Here is a 14,341-nt window from a genome sequence, read left to right as displayed (position 1 = left end):
AGTCGAAGTCTCCTTATCCTTCTTCCGAAGCTGATAATTCATTAGTGCAGCAGTGATCTCACTATACAAAAGAGATGCCTTCCCATTAATCAGAGTAAGGACGAATGTCTCATATTCCTCGTCGGGCAAGGAACTCAACAACAACAACGCATTGTCCTCATCTTCAATCATGACATCCACATTCGCCAAATCCGCAAGAAGCTTTGTGTAGGTGTTCATGTGATCTCTAATTGAGTTTTCCTTCTTCAACTGGAAACGATAAAGTCGCCTCTTCAAATGCAAGCGGTTCTCAACACTCTTTGTCAGATACTTGCTTTCGAGAATCTCCCAAATCTTCTTTACAGAAGTCTCATTCATCACATCATATTTTAGATCTTGAGTCAAATAAGACCTAATCACACCACACGTCGTTCGATTCATCTTCTTCCAAACATTCTCTTCAATATCATCTGGCTTGTCATCTAATTCCAAGGTATCCTCCAAATTCTACGCGTTCAGCATATCGAAAACCTCGCATCTCCATAATCTAAAGCTGTTTGTGCCATTAAATTTCTCCACATCTATCTTCATAGAGTAGATATTCAAACTCTGAATGGTCTTCGTGCCATAAGCACCACCCTCGACACCTGAAGCACATTCTTTCCCCGATATCTTTCTCAACGCACCAACGAACAAAGAATAGATCCAAAACTGAAAAGATAGAGTCTTTTACCAAAAGATCCCACCTTTATCACCAAACAAAGCCCTAGACGAGCTTTCAAATCGATCTACTTCTCCAAATAGCCCAAGCGTAGCCCGAGCTCTGATACCACTTGTTGTGCGCAGCGAAAATTTCGGCAGAGTTTCTGGTGCCCAATAAGAAAGAAAGATCGATAAGAATTCCTATATCACCAAGGAAACAAGAATCTGAAGCGAATATCACAACAAGGTGAGATATCGGCTCTTCCTCTCATCAGTTCTAGAACTGACTTGTCGAGGGATCCTAAAAACTATTATAATGGCCACAAACACAAACAAACCAATTTTACGTGGTTCGGCAAACTGCCTACGTCCACGGGGCAAGGAGGGGAAGATCTACTATTAGAGATGAGAGAATACAACTAGGGTTTACAATCACTCAATCTAAACCCTAACACAATCTCTCAAACCTCTCGCACAATTATCTCTCTCAAAAACACAAAAGCCTATTTGTACGAAGCCAAAGAAAGCCGTCAAAATCTCTGCGCCAAAGTCTCTGTTCTTTTGCACACAAATCAGCCATAGTCTTGCACCTCTGCATGCGCTCAAATTCAGTCGCAACCCTCAATTGCACACCCACCTAGGTTACAAATAACAAGCTATATATATAGCTTGGTGAAATCTGTTCGTGGGCAGGCCTGCTCCGTTTTTTTTTTCTTCACGCGAAAATCGGTTCACGTGGTTTTCTTCACGTGAGTGGCCCCCACGTTCCACTTCGTTCACAATCTACCTGTAGCCATCCCCGGGGTTGATGCTCCTCCCTCTCATGTCTGTCATCTTTAATGTGCTCTCTGCGGCCTCAAACAGGCCCCTCGATCTTGATCCGAGCTCTTTCGAAAATCTACTCTCCCTATTAGATTTACCGAAAGCTCAATGCATTATGCCATGTTTTATCATACTTCTTATCAGAGCTCTATTTGCCACAAGCAAAACTATCACACGGGGCCTCATTGCAGGTAGACGATAAGATCCGTGGGCAATTAACCCTTCATTAATTTATGGATGATTCTATTTGTCCGACGTCAATAATTTGGTAAAAGATCGTACCCGTAAGATATTAGGTGGCATTAGAATATTCGTATATGTCATTCACAGATGAGCCCATGTTCCTATAAGCCCTGTTGGCATTGTTGCCTCGCCCCCCTACATCCGAGCACTGTTCTCGGCGCTGGGGGGAGGGGAGAGAGGGGTAGGATCGCCTGCATTTAATGCCAAAATCTAATGATGAGAGTCTCTGCCGCCATTGGAAATTAAACACCGTTCCCTTGTCTCTTTCCTGCTCACAGAACCCTGATCCTTCCTTCATTCCCTTGTTCTCAGAGCAACGCTTTCATCCCCCCCTCCTCTTCCTCTTTTCTTCTCAGCACCCGCGCGTTCTTCATTTTTCTCGAGTTTTTTTTGTTGTTGTTGTCAATGGCGGTCTAAACCCTAACGCTCCTCTCTACGTCAGCTTAGTTCATAACTATGGCCTTCATCTTCCTGTTTACTCCTTCAACTATTTTCACGAATACCCCCTTTACCCTTCAAACAAATCATGGTGGCTTTCTCGAGTCACTTATCTACAGCACCCTCCTCTTCCTCCTCCTCCTCCTCCTCCCACTCGCTGTCAATATTATCAGCATGTCAATGAGATGCAAGAAAAAGATGCTCGCACTGTTAATGTTAATGTAATTAACGTTAAGAGTAAGGAGATCAAGGCTAAAGGGAAGAGAAGCAGGCAATCCAAAGGCACGAAGGTGAAAGCAGCAGCAGCAGCAGCAAAAGAGCCTGAGAAAGATATTCAAGAAGCCGGAGTTCTCCTCTCCAAAAAAACCACCACCCTAATGATCAGAAATCTCCCCAACAAGTTTGAGTAATTAACCTACTACGTACTCTCAATCTATAGTCAATTACTTCATCATCGGCGCCTATATATTTCCTTTTAATTTTGTTTTATTAATTTATTTTTTGGTACAGCCAAGAGAAGGTCCTAGATTTGCTTGATGAGCTGTATCTACCGATTGATTTCAGGTTCTAATTTTGAGTATATAACTGTTGCTCAACTCCTAGCTAGCTTTGTGCGTTGCTTATGTTTCAATTATATTTGATTTGAGATGCACCCAAAAAAATTTATTTTATTCTCTTTTTGCAAAATTAACGGGTTAATTTGTGAAGTGTGCCCATGAATAAAGTAAAACCTTTCGTTTGTAAATGGAGCAGCACAGGATGCAACTACGGGTATGCGTTTGTAAATTTAACCGCTCCGGCGGCAGCGCAGCGGCTTTATGATGATATGCATGGAAAAAGCTGGAAGGACTTTGGTTGCCCTAAGGTCTGTCAAGTGACCCCAGCAAGAATTCAGGTGAAGTTTCTTCTCATCTCGTCTCGGGTTTTCGATATTATATGCATTTACTGGTGACTTTGCAGCTTCTCGTTGAATAAATGTGACTCAATTGCGAGTTTGAAGCCTAGATTTATAGGAAATAGTATACCATGTGGTTTACATTTTTCATACCATGGAATTTTTCATACCATGTGGTTTGCAATTTTCATACCATGGAATTTGGTTTTCGACATAGGACACATGAATCAAACGTGATTTTCGAATAAGAACTCAGGATTTCTGTTAGGTATATATCCCGAACCAAATTCTCGTGCCATCAAATGAGAATTTTTGGTTGAATTTTGCTCCTGGTGAACACTAAATTGTAAGTGAATGTAGGGTTTTATCAAAATCCCTTGCGTGCGTCAAAATCTTCGGATATTATATTCCGTGATCGGAACCGCGAACGAAAATATTTTCAAGGGTTTATCAAAAATCCTTTACGCACGCATCAAAATGTTTGGGGATTATATTCCATGATTTCCTACGTAGGGCTTGATAGGAAGTCTCCTTTACTTCTATAATAATTGAAGATTGAAGATAGTGCTGTTTGTAAGCCTGCCGAAGCTACTATTAGCTTCGCTCGGATTTTACTTTTTCACCGGTATATTTCTAGTTTAGTTGATGTTGCTTCGTTGTGGCAGGGACTTGGTGCACTTTTAGGTCATTTTAGGGACTCAGTGTTCAGGTGTGAGAAGGGAGAATATCGTCCAGTCTATTTTACTGCCGCAATGGCTTGCGCTCCACTAACAAGCACCACATTGGACGCCACATCCCTTGCTGATTTATGGACTGGCTCGGTTTGAATGCATGCTTTTCTCTGTCTCATTTTCTATCTTTCTGTGTACTACGCGTGCTTGGAACTTTCATGAAATGGGCGGATAGAAGAAGAGAGACAGAGATGAAAGCTAATTAGTAGTAATGTTGTCTGCTTTAGTTTTACTTTTGGCTGTAATATGATGAACGAGCTGAATCACCCCGAGACGATGTTCGTGTAAATATGTAGCTTGTTGGTTTTTTTTCCCAATCTTATGTGCACTTTCGCGATCACATAATGCTCCTTGAGGGTTTGGTTTGTGTGGTCTTGTATGAATGCATGTACGGGAACATGGCTTGTGTTGTGCACCGAATGATGGCTATGGCTTTCCATCAAGTTCTTTGCGGAGGAAGATTATGTTTGTTGGTTATGCCTATGAAATTGTTATTACATGAAGTTGGTGCAATGTTAGAAGGTTATTTTCATCGGAGCTCGGCATCCTTGTATTTGAGCACACTGGTTCCAGTCTTGAAAACCTTCTCTTGCAACGGTGAAAGGTATGTGCATATGTAACAATATTGATAGGTTATTTTGTTCCACTATATGTAGTTTTTGTTGGAAGTAAACTTACTTAATTACCTTGAGAATTGAAGAAGTTATTTAGTTACTGGAGGAGTCATGTATGAATATATTAAATACTAAGGTAAGGAGAAAAATCAAGGATTTTTTTTTTGGTCCATGAAAGTATTCATTCATTTACCATTTATGAAATGTTTAGTACATCACTTTTACCAGCAAACATCCTGGTAATCAAAACAAAAAGAAAAAATTTACATTCTCTCAATTGTATATTTCATATGAACAGGAATAGAGTCATTCAAAATTTTTGAGAAGATAGTAACTTTGATTGCTCGAAATAGAATTCTTGGCTCTCTTGCTTTTCCTTGAAATATTCTTAAATTCCTTTCTTGCCAAATCAAATACACTGTTACTGAGAGTGCCATCCTCTTCATCATCTTCAAGAATCCCCTCCCCTTCAAGTTTAAAGAATACCAATTGATGATTTGTATCCAATCACATGATTTCCATGAAAAATTCATCCATTCCATCACTTCATTCCATATTTCAGCAGCAAACTGACACTCAAAAAATAGGTGTCTAATTGTTTCAGGTTGGCTTCTAGAACAGAGTACACACTGGTTTTGTTCAATCTCCAAAATACCCAAACGACACAACCTGTCCATTATGAGAAGTCTAGAGTGGCAAGCTAACCATAGAACAAAAGAATGCTTAGGATATTGATATCCTTTCTATACTGTGTCAAACTAGCCCACTGGAGGAGAAGATTGAATTAAAGCATAGTACACAGAAGATAAATGAACTTTATCATTTGTGCAGCAGTCATACATGAATCTGTGCAGGTTGTCTTCATTTTCAAATTTTTCAAGCACCAAATTTCTGACTTTGAGGAGTTGTTTCCACATCCATGAATCATTCACTTTACTTTGAACTTGCTAAATATTCAAAGATTGTAAGTAGTTTCCATGTATCCATTTGATCCATAGCCAATCTTTTTTCAAGTGTATCATCCATAAGAGTTTAGTTGCAGCAGCAAAATTCCAAACCTTTGCTGAAAATAGACCCAGTCCCCCATTCTTCTTACTTTGACAGATGGTATTCCAGGATATCAAATGAATCTTATGTCCCCAAAGGAAGTCAGAGCACAGCCTATCTATTTTTTCCAAGGCTTTGAATGGTAAAATATAGTTACTGATCCAATAGGTTTGGATTCCCAGAATTGTTGATTTTATAAGTTGAAGCCTTCCTGCATAAGATAGTTGCCTTTGATGTTGCCAGGTTTGAAATTTACTTGATATCTTGTCAATAAGAGTAGAACAATCAAGGTAAGTGAGTCTCTTAGCATTGAGTGGCAGTCCTAAGTACTTCATTGGCAAACTTCCCTTCAAGAAGCCCAAATAGTTGCAAATATGATTTTTCAAGCTTTCATCAATACCACTCAAATACACTGAGCATTTGCTAGCATTAGCTTCCAACCCAGAGACCTAACAGAACTCCTGAAAACATTAGTACAATCTAGTGATAGAATTCATGTCAGCTTTACTAAAAAGAAGTAAATCATCCGCAAAGATCAAATGTGTGATTTTTAGCCTGAAACATTTAGGATGATACTTGTAGTTCCTGTCATCCTGTAGAGAGCTCAATTTCCTTGAAAGATATTGCATACCCAAGACAAATAGGTAAGGGGATAAGGGGTCACCTTGCCTTAATCCCCTAGCTCCATGAAAATAACCATGAAGTGAACCATTAAGAGATAGTGAGAACTTAGAGGATGTTATGCACTCCATAATCCAGCAAATCACAATACTTGGAAAGCCCAGACCAGTTAGCATATCTTTTAAGAAATTCCAGCTTATGGTGTCAAAGGCTTTTCTCAAGTCAACATTTAGCATAGCTCTAGGGGAAGTGTGCTTTCTACCATAGCTTTTAATGAGCTCATGAGCTAATAAGAAATTACTAGAGATAAGCCTCCCCTTAATAAAAGCACACTGAGCTTCATTTACCAAGTAACCCATGTGTTTTTGAATCCTGGTAGCAATTATTTTAGTGATAATTTTATATATCACATTGCAACAGGAGATTGGTCTGAAGTCTGATGGTGTAGTGGGATTGAGGACTTTTGGAACCAGTGTAATTGAAGTAGAGTTAAAAGAGCCAAGAAGTTTGCCAAATGAGAAGAACTCTTCAACAGCAAGGAACAAGTCCTCTTTGATAATATACCATGTAGACTTGAAGAAAGAGGCATTAAAGTCATCAGGACCAGGAGCTCTAATATCTGACATTGAGAATAAGGCTAACCTAATTTCCTCTCTTGTGACAGGAGCACTGAGTTCAGAGCACTGGCTAGAGGTTAGAACAGGACCATTTGAGATCACATTTGGATTAGGTGTAGCAGTGAATTTCCCAGTCCCAAGCAGCTTCTTGTAGTAGCCAATGAATTCTGAAATTATTTCAGGCATCTCAGTGATTCTAGCACCACTCTCTGAATAGATAGATAAAATTCTGTTTTGATGTCTCTTGGTTTTCATGGCAGAGTGAAAAAATTGAGTGCACTTATCTCCATGAAGCCCCCAACTGATATTAGCTTTTTGCCTATAAAAGGAATTTTCACATTCTAATAGTTTGGTATATTTCCTGACACACTCTTTTTCTTTTGATATCAATGTTGGGTTGAAAAGATCTGAATTCAGTTGCACTTGAACATCCATAAGTTCAGATTTGGCTCTTGAAACCTGTTCACTGATGTGCATAAAGTGCTTCTTATTCAGATTTTTGAGTGCAGGTTTAAGTTTTTTGAGCTTGGAAAACAACCTGTACATGTTATAGCCACCAATATTCTGGTTCCAGACAGAATTGACCACTTGCAGATAGTCATGATGTTTAGCCCACATACTAAAGAATTTGAAGGGCTTTTTACCATCCAAATTATCTTCACCAACAGTTACTAAACCTGGGGAATGATCAGAGCACAGAGGCATTAGAAATTCAACCTGACTAACCAGCACCCTATCAATTTTGCTCCATACTCTTGAATCCGCTTCCTGTTTGTTACACCATGTGAAATAACATCCAATTGTTTTGATATGCAATAACTGACAGGAAGATATGAAGTTTTGGAAATCCTCAGTTTCAGAGTCAGATACTTGTGCACCTCCTAATTTCTCATCATTATTGATTATGGCATTAAAATCTCCCCCTACCAGCCAGGGACAGTTAACTCTCCTTTTAAATATCAAAAGTTTCTCCCAGAGATCTTTTCTCCCCTCCATTTGATTGAGGGCATAGACTATTGTGACAAGACAAGATAATTTCCCATCTTTAGATTTCATATCACAAGTCATATATTCCTCAGATTTTTCAATACACTGAACTGAAAGTAAATCTTCATCCCATAGAATCCATATTCTAGCATTATTTGTAGTCTCAACATTTAAAGTCCATTTCCAATTCCTTGCAATTTTATTGGCAATCTTCTGTAATTTAGCTTCATCCACTTTTGTTTCCAGGAGTGCTAACAAAGAAAGGTTATATTCATGAATAAACTGTTTAACAGTCATATGCTTAGAGGACTTATTGAATCCTCTAATATTCCATATAGCAAGATGCATTTCTATTGAGATTTTCCACCCCTATCTATGCAGCAGGGGTCTAAATCAATCTGTTGATCCAGTATGGTATAGTGAGATGCTTGTATGTGAGATTCAGAAACATTTGTAGATTTTCCCCTTCTGGCAGCATTGCCTCTTATGACATTAGAAAATCCAGTGGAAGAGTTGCCAGAATAATATACTTCAAAGTCCCCAGGCCTTTTATTGCATAAAACTATGTTTTTCTCTCTTAGCTGTGCATGCACATCTGCCTGTGCATGTTTTCCAGAAATCACTTCAGGCCTAGCCAATACCTCTAAAACCCCAGGTCTTTTATTGCATTGCTGAACATGCACACCTGCCTGTGCATGTTTTACAGAATCCATTTCAGAGCCAGCTAGACCTGCATTATTTCCTTCATCATCCACCACATGAATATGAACAATATGCTCTGAAATAATCTCTTTGTCAGCTATTGTTCCAGCAACAGAAGTATGTACTTCATTGACAGATTTTTTAGGAACCCACATCTTCTTAGAGGTATGCTTTCCGCAATTCTGTGTATCATGTCCCACAACTTTGCACCAAGAACACCATTTTGGCTTAAATTCTTATAAAACTTTCTGGTTGTAACATTTGCCATCAGGGTCTTTGATAACCACATAATCAGGTAATGAATCATTCAAAGGCAGTTTTACCTCCAATAATACTCTTGCATAACTCAGCCGTTGCCTTGTAGCCGTGAGTTTATCAGTAGTGATTGGACATCCAATTAAACTTGCAACCTTGCTAATACCAATGGGACTCCATAAATTCAGTCTCAGATTTGGAAATTGAACCCAAATAGGGTAAGTGTGGTCCTGGATCCTATCAATATCAGCGTCAATAGTACATGGTTTAAGGATAAATGGCCTAGACCCAAAGAACCAAGGACCAGCTTCAAGAACTTCCATCTTTTGCTTCTCTGTTTGAAATTCAAATAGGAAGACCCCCTGTTTAATCAATAAAACTTTTGGAATAGAAATTCTACCCCAAAGTTTAGAAACATAGGACTCCATTGATCTGAACTTAACATTCAATCCAATCACATGCCCCACTAAAGCAAATTTCCATAGATCAGCACCTTCACCCCATTCTTCTTCATTAAATGTGACAGTATTTGAATGAGAAGAAGGGATAAAATCCAATGAAAGACCATTTTCATTTTTCCTATTATCAGCAAATAAGCTAACAAAAGATTTCCTTACACCATGATCATTCTTTTCTGAATTAACATTTTCATCACAGATTTCCTCATTTGATTTTCCTTTTTCTAGATTAATATTCTCAGCAGGAGGATTCTCATCCAGATGAACTTTATCTAGATTAAGGCCCCCCAGCAGGAGAATTCTCATCCTGTTAAGCTACATTCATATGAGAACTATCATCATTCAGATTTCTATTCGCATTCAAATCAAAATCAACATCTTCATCTACATCATCAGCCCAAAGAATAGAGAAGGGAGAACTACTTAACTGACGATCAGCATGAAGATCAGAGATGGATCGAGGTTGAAGCTCTGTTAATGGCTCCGATCTTGCAAGAATCTCAGTCATCAGCATCTTTTTCCTAGCTCCCTTAGGTCCAGTGCTTTCCATTAGAGGATTCGAGATACTCATTGTTCTATCCAAGACATCTCCAGATCCAGATCCAGATGAGGCTCCAGATCCAGATGAGTAGGAGTAGACGAACATTGAATCTCTCAGCTCTTCACTTAGGATCTTCTTGCTACCATTCTTCTTCTTCTTCCCCATTACAGAACCAGGCGGGTGCACGTTAGCAAGGAAAATTTTGCCCGCTAAAATGCACCATGCAGACAGCCCGCCAAAAAATAGGTATCATTAAGCATTGATGTTAAAAATGAAGGAAAAATTTTATTCTCCTCTAAATTATTTATCCTAGGCAGCATGTTATCAGCTTCTACAACTACTTGTAAAAATGCCATTTTCAGGAGCGGACTATTTTACTTTTTTTTATATTTTATTTTTTTTGGTCAATGAATTAAATTTTATTCATTTTTCGAATATAAAGTTGTGTAGTACATCAAAATACCAAGACACTGCCTGGTAAACAAGTAGGGAATCTACATTTTCTTAAGTATATCTTTCATATGAACATATATATTATTATTCAAAACTTTGGAATAAATGGAAATTTTGACTGCCCGAAATAAAAGGCCTGGATCCCGAGCTTTACCTCGAAATGTTTTCAAATTTCTTTCTTGCCAGATTAAATAAACTGTAGCTGAGAGAGCCATTCTCTTCAGTTTCTTCATGAACCCCCTACCTTTCAGATTGTAGGAGTACCAATTAATAAGTTGATTCTAATCAAAAGATCTCTAGGTATAGCCCAACCAATTCATCACTTTATTCCAAATATCAGCAGAAAACTAACATTCAAAGAAGAGATGCCTGCTAGTTTCTGATTGATGCCTAGAACACAAGCCACATTGGTTTGTGTCTAATATTCTCATTCGACATAGTCTATCCTGAGTGAGAAGTATGGACTGATTGACTCACCATAGAACAAATAAGTGCTTAGGATAATGAAAACATTCCCAAACCGTGTCAGACCAAGCAACTGAGGAAGCTAGTTGCATTAGAGCTTTATACACAGAAGATAGCTGGATTTTCCCATTGGTACAGCAACCATCAATGATACTTTGTAGATTATCAACATTACCAAACTTGGTTAACACCATATCCCTAACTTTGAGGAGCTGTTTTCACATCTATGAATCATTCACCCTGCATTGAGCCTGCCAGGTATTAGAAGTTTGCAGATAATTCATGAATCCACCTAATCCATAGCAAATCTTTTTTAAGACGAATCATCCATTATAGCTTTGTTGCAGCTGCAAAGTTCCAAGCTTTAGCTAAAAAAAGACCCAGACCCCCTTGCTTTTTCCCCTGGCAGACAGTATTCCAGGAAACCAAATAGACTTTTTGACCCCAGAGAAAATTAGAGCATAACCTGTCAATTTTCTCTAACACTTTAATTGACAGACTATATAATTACTAACCCAGAAAGTTTGTATACCCAGAATAACTGATTTGATCAGCTAAAGCCTCCCCGCATAGGAAAACTTTCTCTTGTGTTGCTAGGATTGGAATTAATCAGAAATCTTGCCAATCAAAGAAGAACATTCAAGGTAAGATAGCCTCTTAGCATTCAATGGTAAACCCAAGTATCGCATTGGTAAAATCCCCTCTGAGAAGTTCAGGTAAGTGCATATCTGGGATTTTGAACTATCCTCAATGCCACTCAAATAAACTGAACACTTGCTAGGATTTGCCTCTAACCTTGAAACCTGACAGAACTCTTGAAGACGTGTATATAGTCTAGTAATTGAATTCATGTCAGCTTTGCTAAACAATAGTAAGTTGTCAGCAAAGATCAAATGAGTGATTTTCATTCTAAAACATTTTGGACGAAATTTATACATTCTGTCATCCTTGAGTGAACATAATCTCCTTGACAAATACTCCATACCAATCACAAATAAATAGGGGGATAAATGGTCTCCTTGCCTTGCACCATGAAAATAGCCATGCAGGGCACCATTAAGAGATAAAGAGAATTTTGGGGTGGTAATACACTCCATAATCCAGCAAATCATAATGTTAGGAAATCCCAAACCTACTAGCATGGATCTGATAAAGTCCCAACTTGTAGTGTCAAATGTTTTCCTCAAATCAACATTAAGAATAGCTCTTGGTCAATGGTGTTATTGAAACGTGTGTCTTGATGTTGTTAAGAACCGAGCTCTTGAGAAAAAAGAGACTTATGGAATAGAAGAGACTTATTTTATTCATTATATTATACTGTTTAAATACAAGAGTGTTTGGTGGAAAATTTATAGTAAAAAGAAAATTTAAAAGAATTCTATTTGATTTATTCTCTCTGACAGACTCAGAAAAAGAATGTTTACAACTCTCTCTGTCTCGATTACAATTTGGATTTCCTGATTACAAAGGAGAAGAGAATTGATCTGAATCCTACCCTTCATTTAATTCTGGGTTCTTCACGGTAGCGATGGAGTGCCCCACTCAAATGCTCACATCGAGTTTGCTCTTCGTTGATGATCCGCCATTTCGCTTCATTGGACCGATATATTCTCCTCACGATTTGACGTTGTGGAGAAGTTGCAAAGCAAGTGTTAGAACTCTGGACGAGTTTGAAACTCTATGAAAGAGTTAATTTAACCGAGATCGGTTTGTAAGCTAAGGATGAAGAAAGCTCCTGTTGTCGAAGAATGCTCTGAGCTCTCCCAAGGTAAATGTTGCTCTCCCTTAAAGATGATCTGCCAAAAGATCTCTTCTTTGCTGCTGAAAAGAGGATCAATCCGAGAGCCCAAACTCAATTGAGTTTTCCGCTATTTATAGGGGATTAAAGGGTATAATCACCCCCTTATTTTGCTCCTAAGTGGGGCTGAATGGGGTATAACCGCCCCCTTAAACAGATCCCCAAATTATGGGGAAAACGGTTTTGAAACCGTTCAGTTCGTGCTTTGAACAAGTCAAACGCTGAAAAATAGCGTTCAGGGCCCAAACTCTGCGTTTTAAACTTGAAACGCAGATGTTGGGCCTATTTTGGTGGCTGAACGCACAATTTGCGCTGCATTGTAAATCTGAAACGCAGAATTGGGACGTGGAGATGAACTCTGCGTTTTGAGTCCGTGAACTCTGCGTTTTTAACTGGAGCGCTGAGGATGACCTCTGCCTTTTGACTCTGAAATGTGGGCATGACCTCTGCGTTTTGATATTGTAACACAGGGATGACCTCTGCGTTTTGAGGTTGAAATGCAGGGATGACCTCTGTGTTTTGATGTGAAGAGACCATCAATTTGTTGTCTCTTTTGCTGGAGCGTTGCAAAGACCGTCATCTTATAATCTTCATCTTGGCTCCTTGAAAATATGAGAGTTGTCAGATTGTAACTCCCGATGTTGATTGTGAAGGCTGTTGAACTAGAGTTTTCATCGGTTGTTGTGAAGGTCGTCAGATTATAACCTTCATCGATCTACGTGAAAGTCTTCAAATTATAGCATTCTAGAAGTCATTAGATTGTAACTTTCATCATCGGTGTTTGATGGGGGATCAGCTATCTGCAGCGATTTTTAGACAACCTACAAAGAGTAAGAAGAGAGGTTCTAGAATCCTAATCGAGGTGAGACTAAAATAAAGGAAAGCAAGTACCTTAATACTACTATATCTAACATCCCCGGTCAAACTCACGATCGGTAGAGAACCGAGAGTTTAGATAAGACGAGCCAAATTTGCATAGATAATTATTGACATGGCTTGACGAGAGGTGGTTGAATTGGAGCACGTCGATTGCTAGAATAGCAAGTAGCAAGATCGTGGTATAGTCTGGTCCCTCGATGTTGCTGTAGAGGGTGTTGTAGATAGAAGGGTCCAGTGATGTTCCTGGAGTGGGTGTTGTAGATGGAGAGGTTCGGTGGTGTTGCTACCATGAGCGTTGTAGTTGCAGATGGTTCGGCGATGTCGCTGCCATGGAAATTAGCTGTGCAAGTTTGGAAGTGTTTAAACTTATCGTCGTACGATGGTGGGCATGAGTTTCTTGCGGGAAAGAGCTTACGAGGTTTAGAAATTAGTGATTTTGAGGCTGGTGCTCAGTGTTGCTCGTACGGAGTGGCGTGCAGATCTGGCTCTTTGCTACGGTTCTAGCTCAAAGATGGCAGACAACAAGCGGGCGGCTAGGGTTTACTGTGTGAGGGGTGTGTTAAATTGTAGAGCTAATATTTGATGAGGGGATTGATTGGATGACTCTGATACATGTTAAGATTGATAGGAAAGAGAAAAATCTTATTTTATTTATTATATTGTACTGGTTAAATACAAGAGTAAGAGGAGATGTTTTAGAATCCTAATCGATATGAGACTAAAAAAAATAGACACCCTAATACCTCTATATCTAATAGATTTATCTAATATGAATCTTGAAGGATAGTTACTTATTATTATTAATTGTAAATCTTAAAGTAAAATAAAGCCATACAAAGGTTGATAGACAGGAGATCTTGATGAAGCGCGTATACATGCAACACATGCGTGGGGAAGGAAAATTCAATAGTTGCTAGTTATTATTATCGTCATGGAAGGAAGATTCAAGCAATTTCGCGGTAGTGTGGGGGGGAAAGAAAAGCGTCGAATTACAAAGTTCATCTGCAGACCCGAGATGGAGAGAGAGGGAGAGAGAGAGAGAGAAAGGATCCAAGCATTTAATGAAAGAGATCTTTATGAAGTATTTTGCCGCA

The 14,341-nt window shown here is 38.9% G+C and overlaps 1 protein-coding gene across 1 annotated transcript; it reads left to right on the top strand.

The window, feature by feature from the left end:
• On the top strand, positions 1,937–2,755 carry LOC109839386. The gene is made up of 2 exons (XM_020407814.1): positions 1,937–2,590; positions 2,695–2,755. Exons 1-2 carry the CDS (start codon positions 1,947–1,949, stop codon positions 2,753–2,755), a joined length of 705 nt encoding a protein of 234 aa, XP_020263403.1. The 5' UTR covers positions 1,937–1,946.

Source organism: Asparagus officinalis, chromosome 4, assembly GCF_001876935.1.
Source record: "Asparagus officinalis chromosome 4, Aspof.V1, whole genome shotgun sequence".
In the NCBI taxonomy this organism is placed as follows: domain Eukaryota; kingdom Viridiplantae; phylum Streptophyta; class Magnoliopsida; order Asparagales; family Asparagaceae; genus Asparagus; species Asparagus officinalis.
The sequence above is the reverse complement of the archived record's forward strand: the minus strand, read 5'-3'. Positions and strand labels throughout refer to the sequence as shown.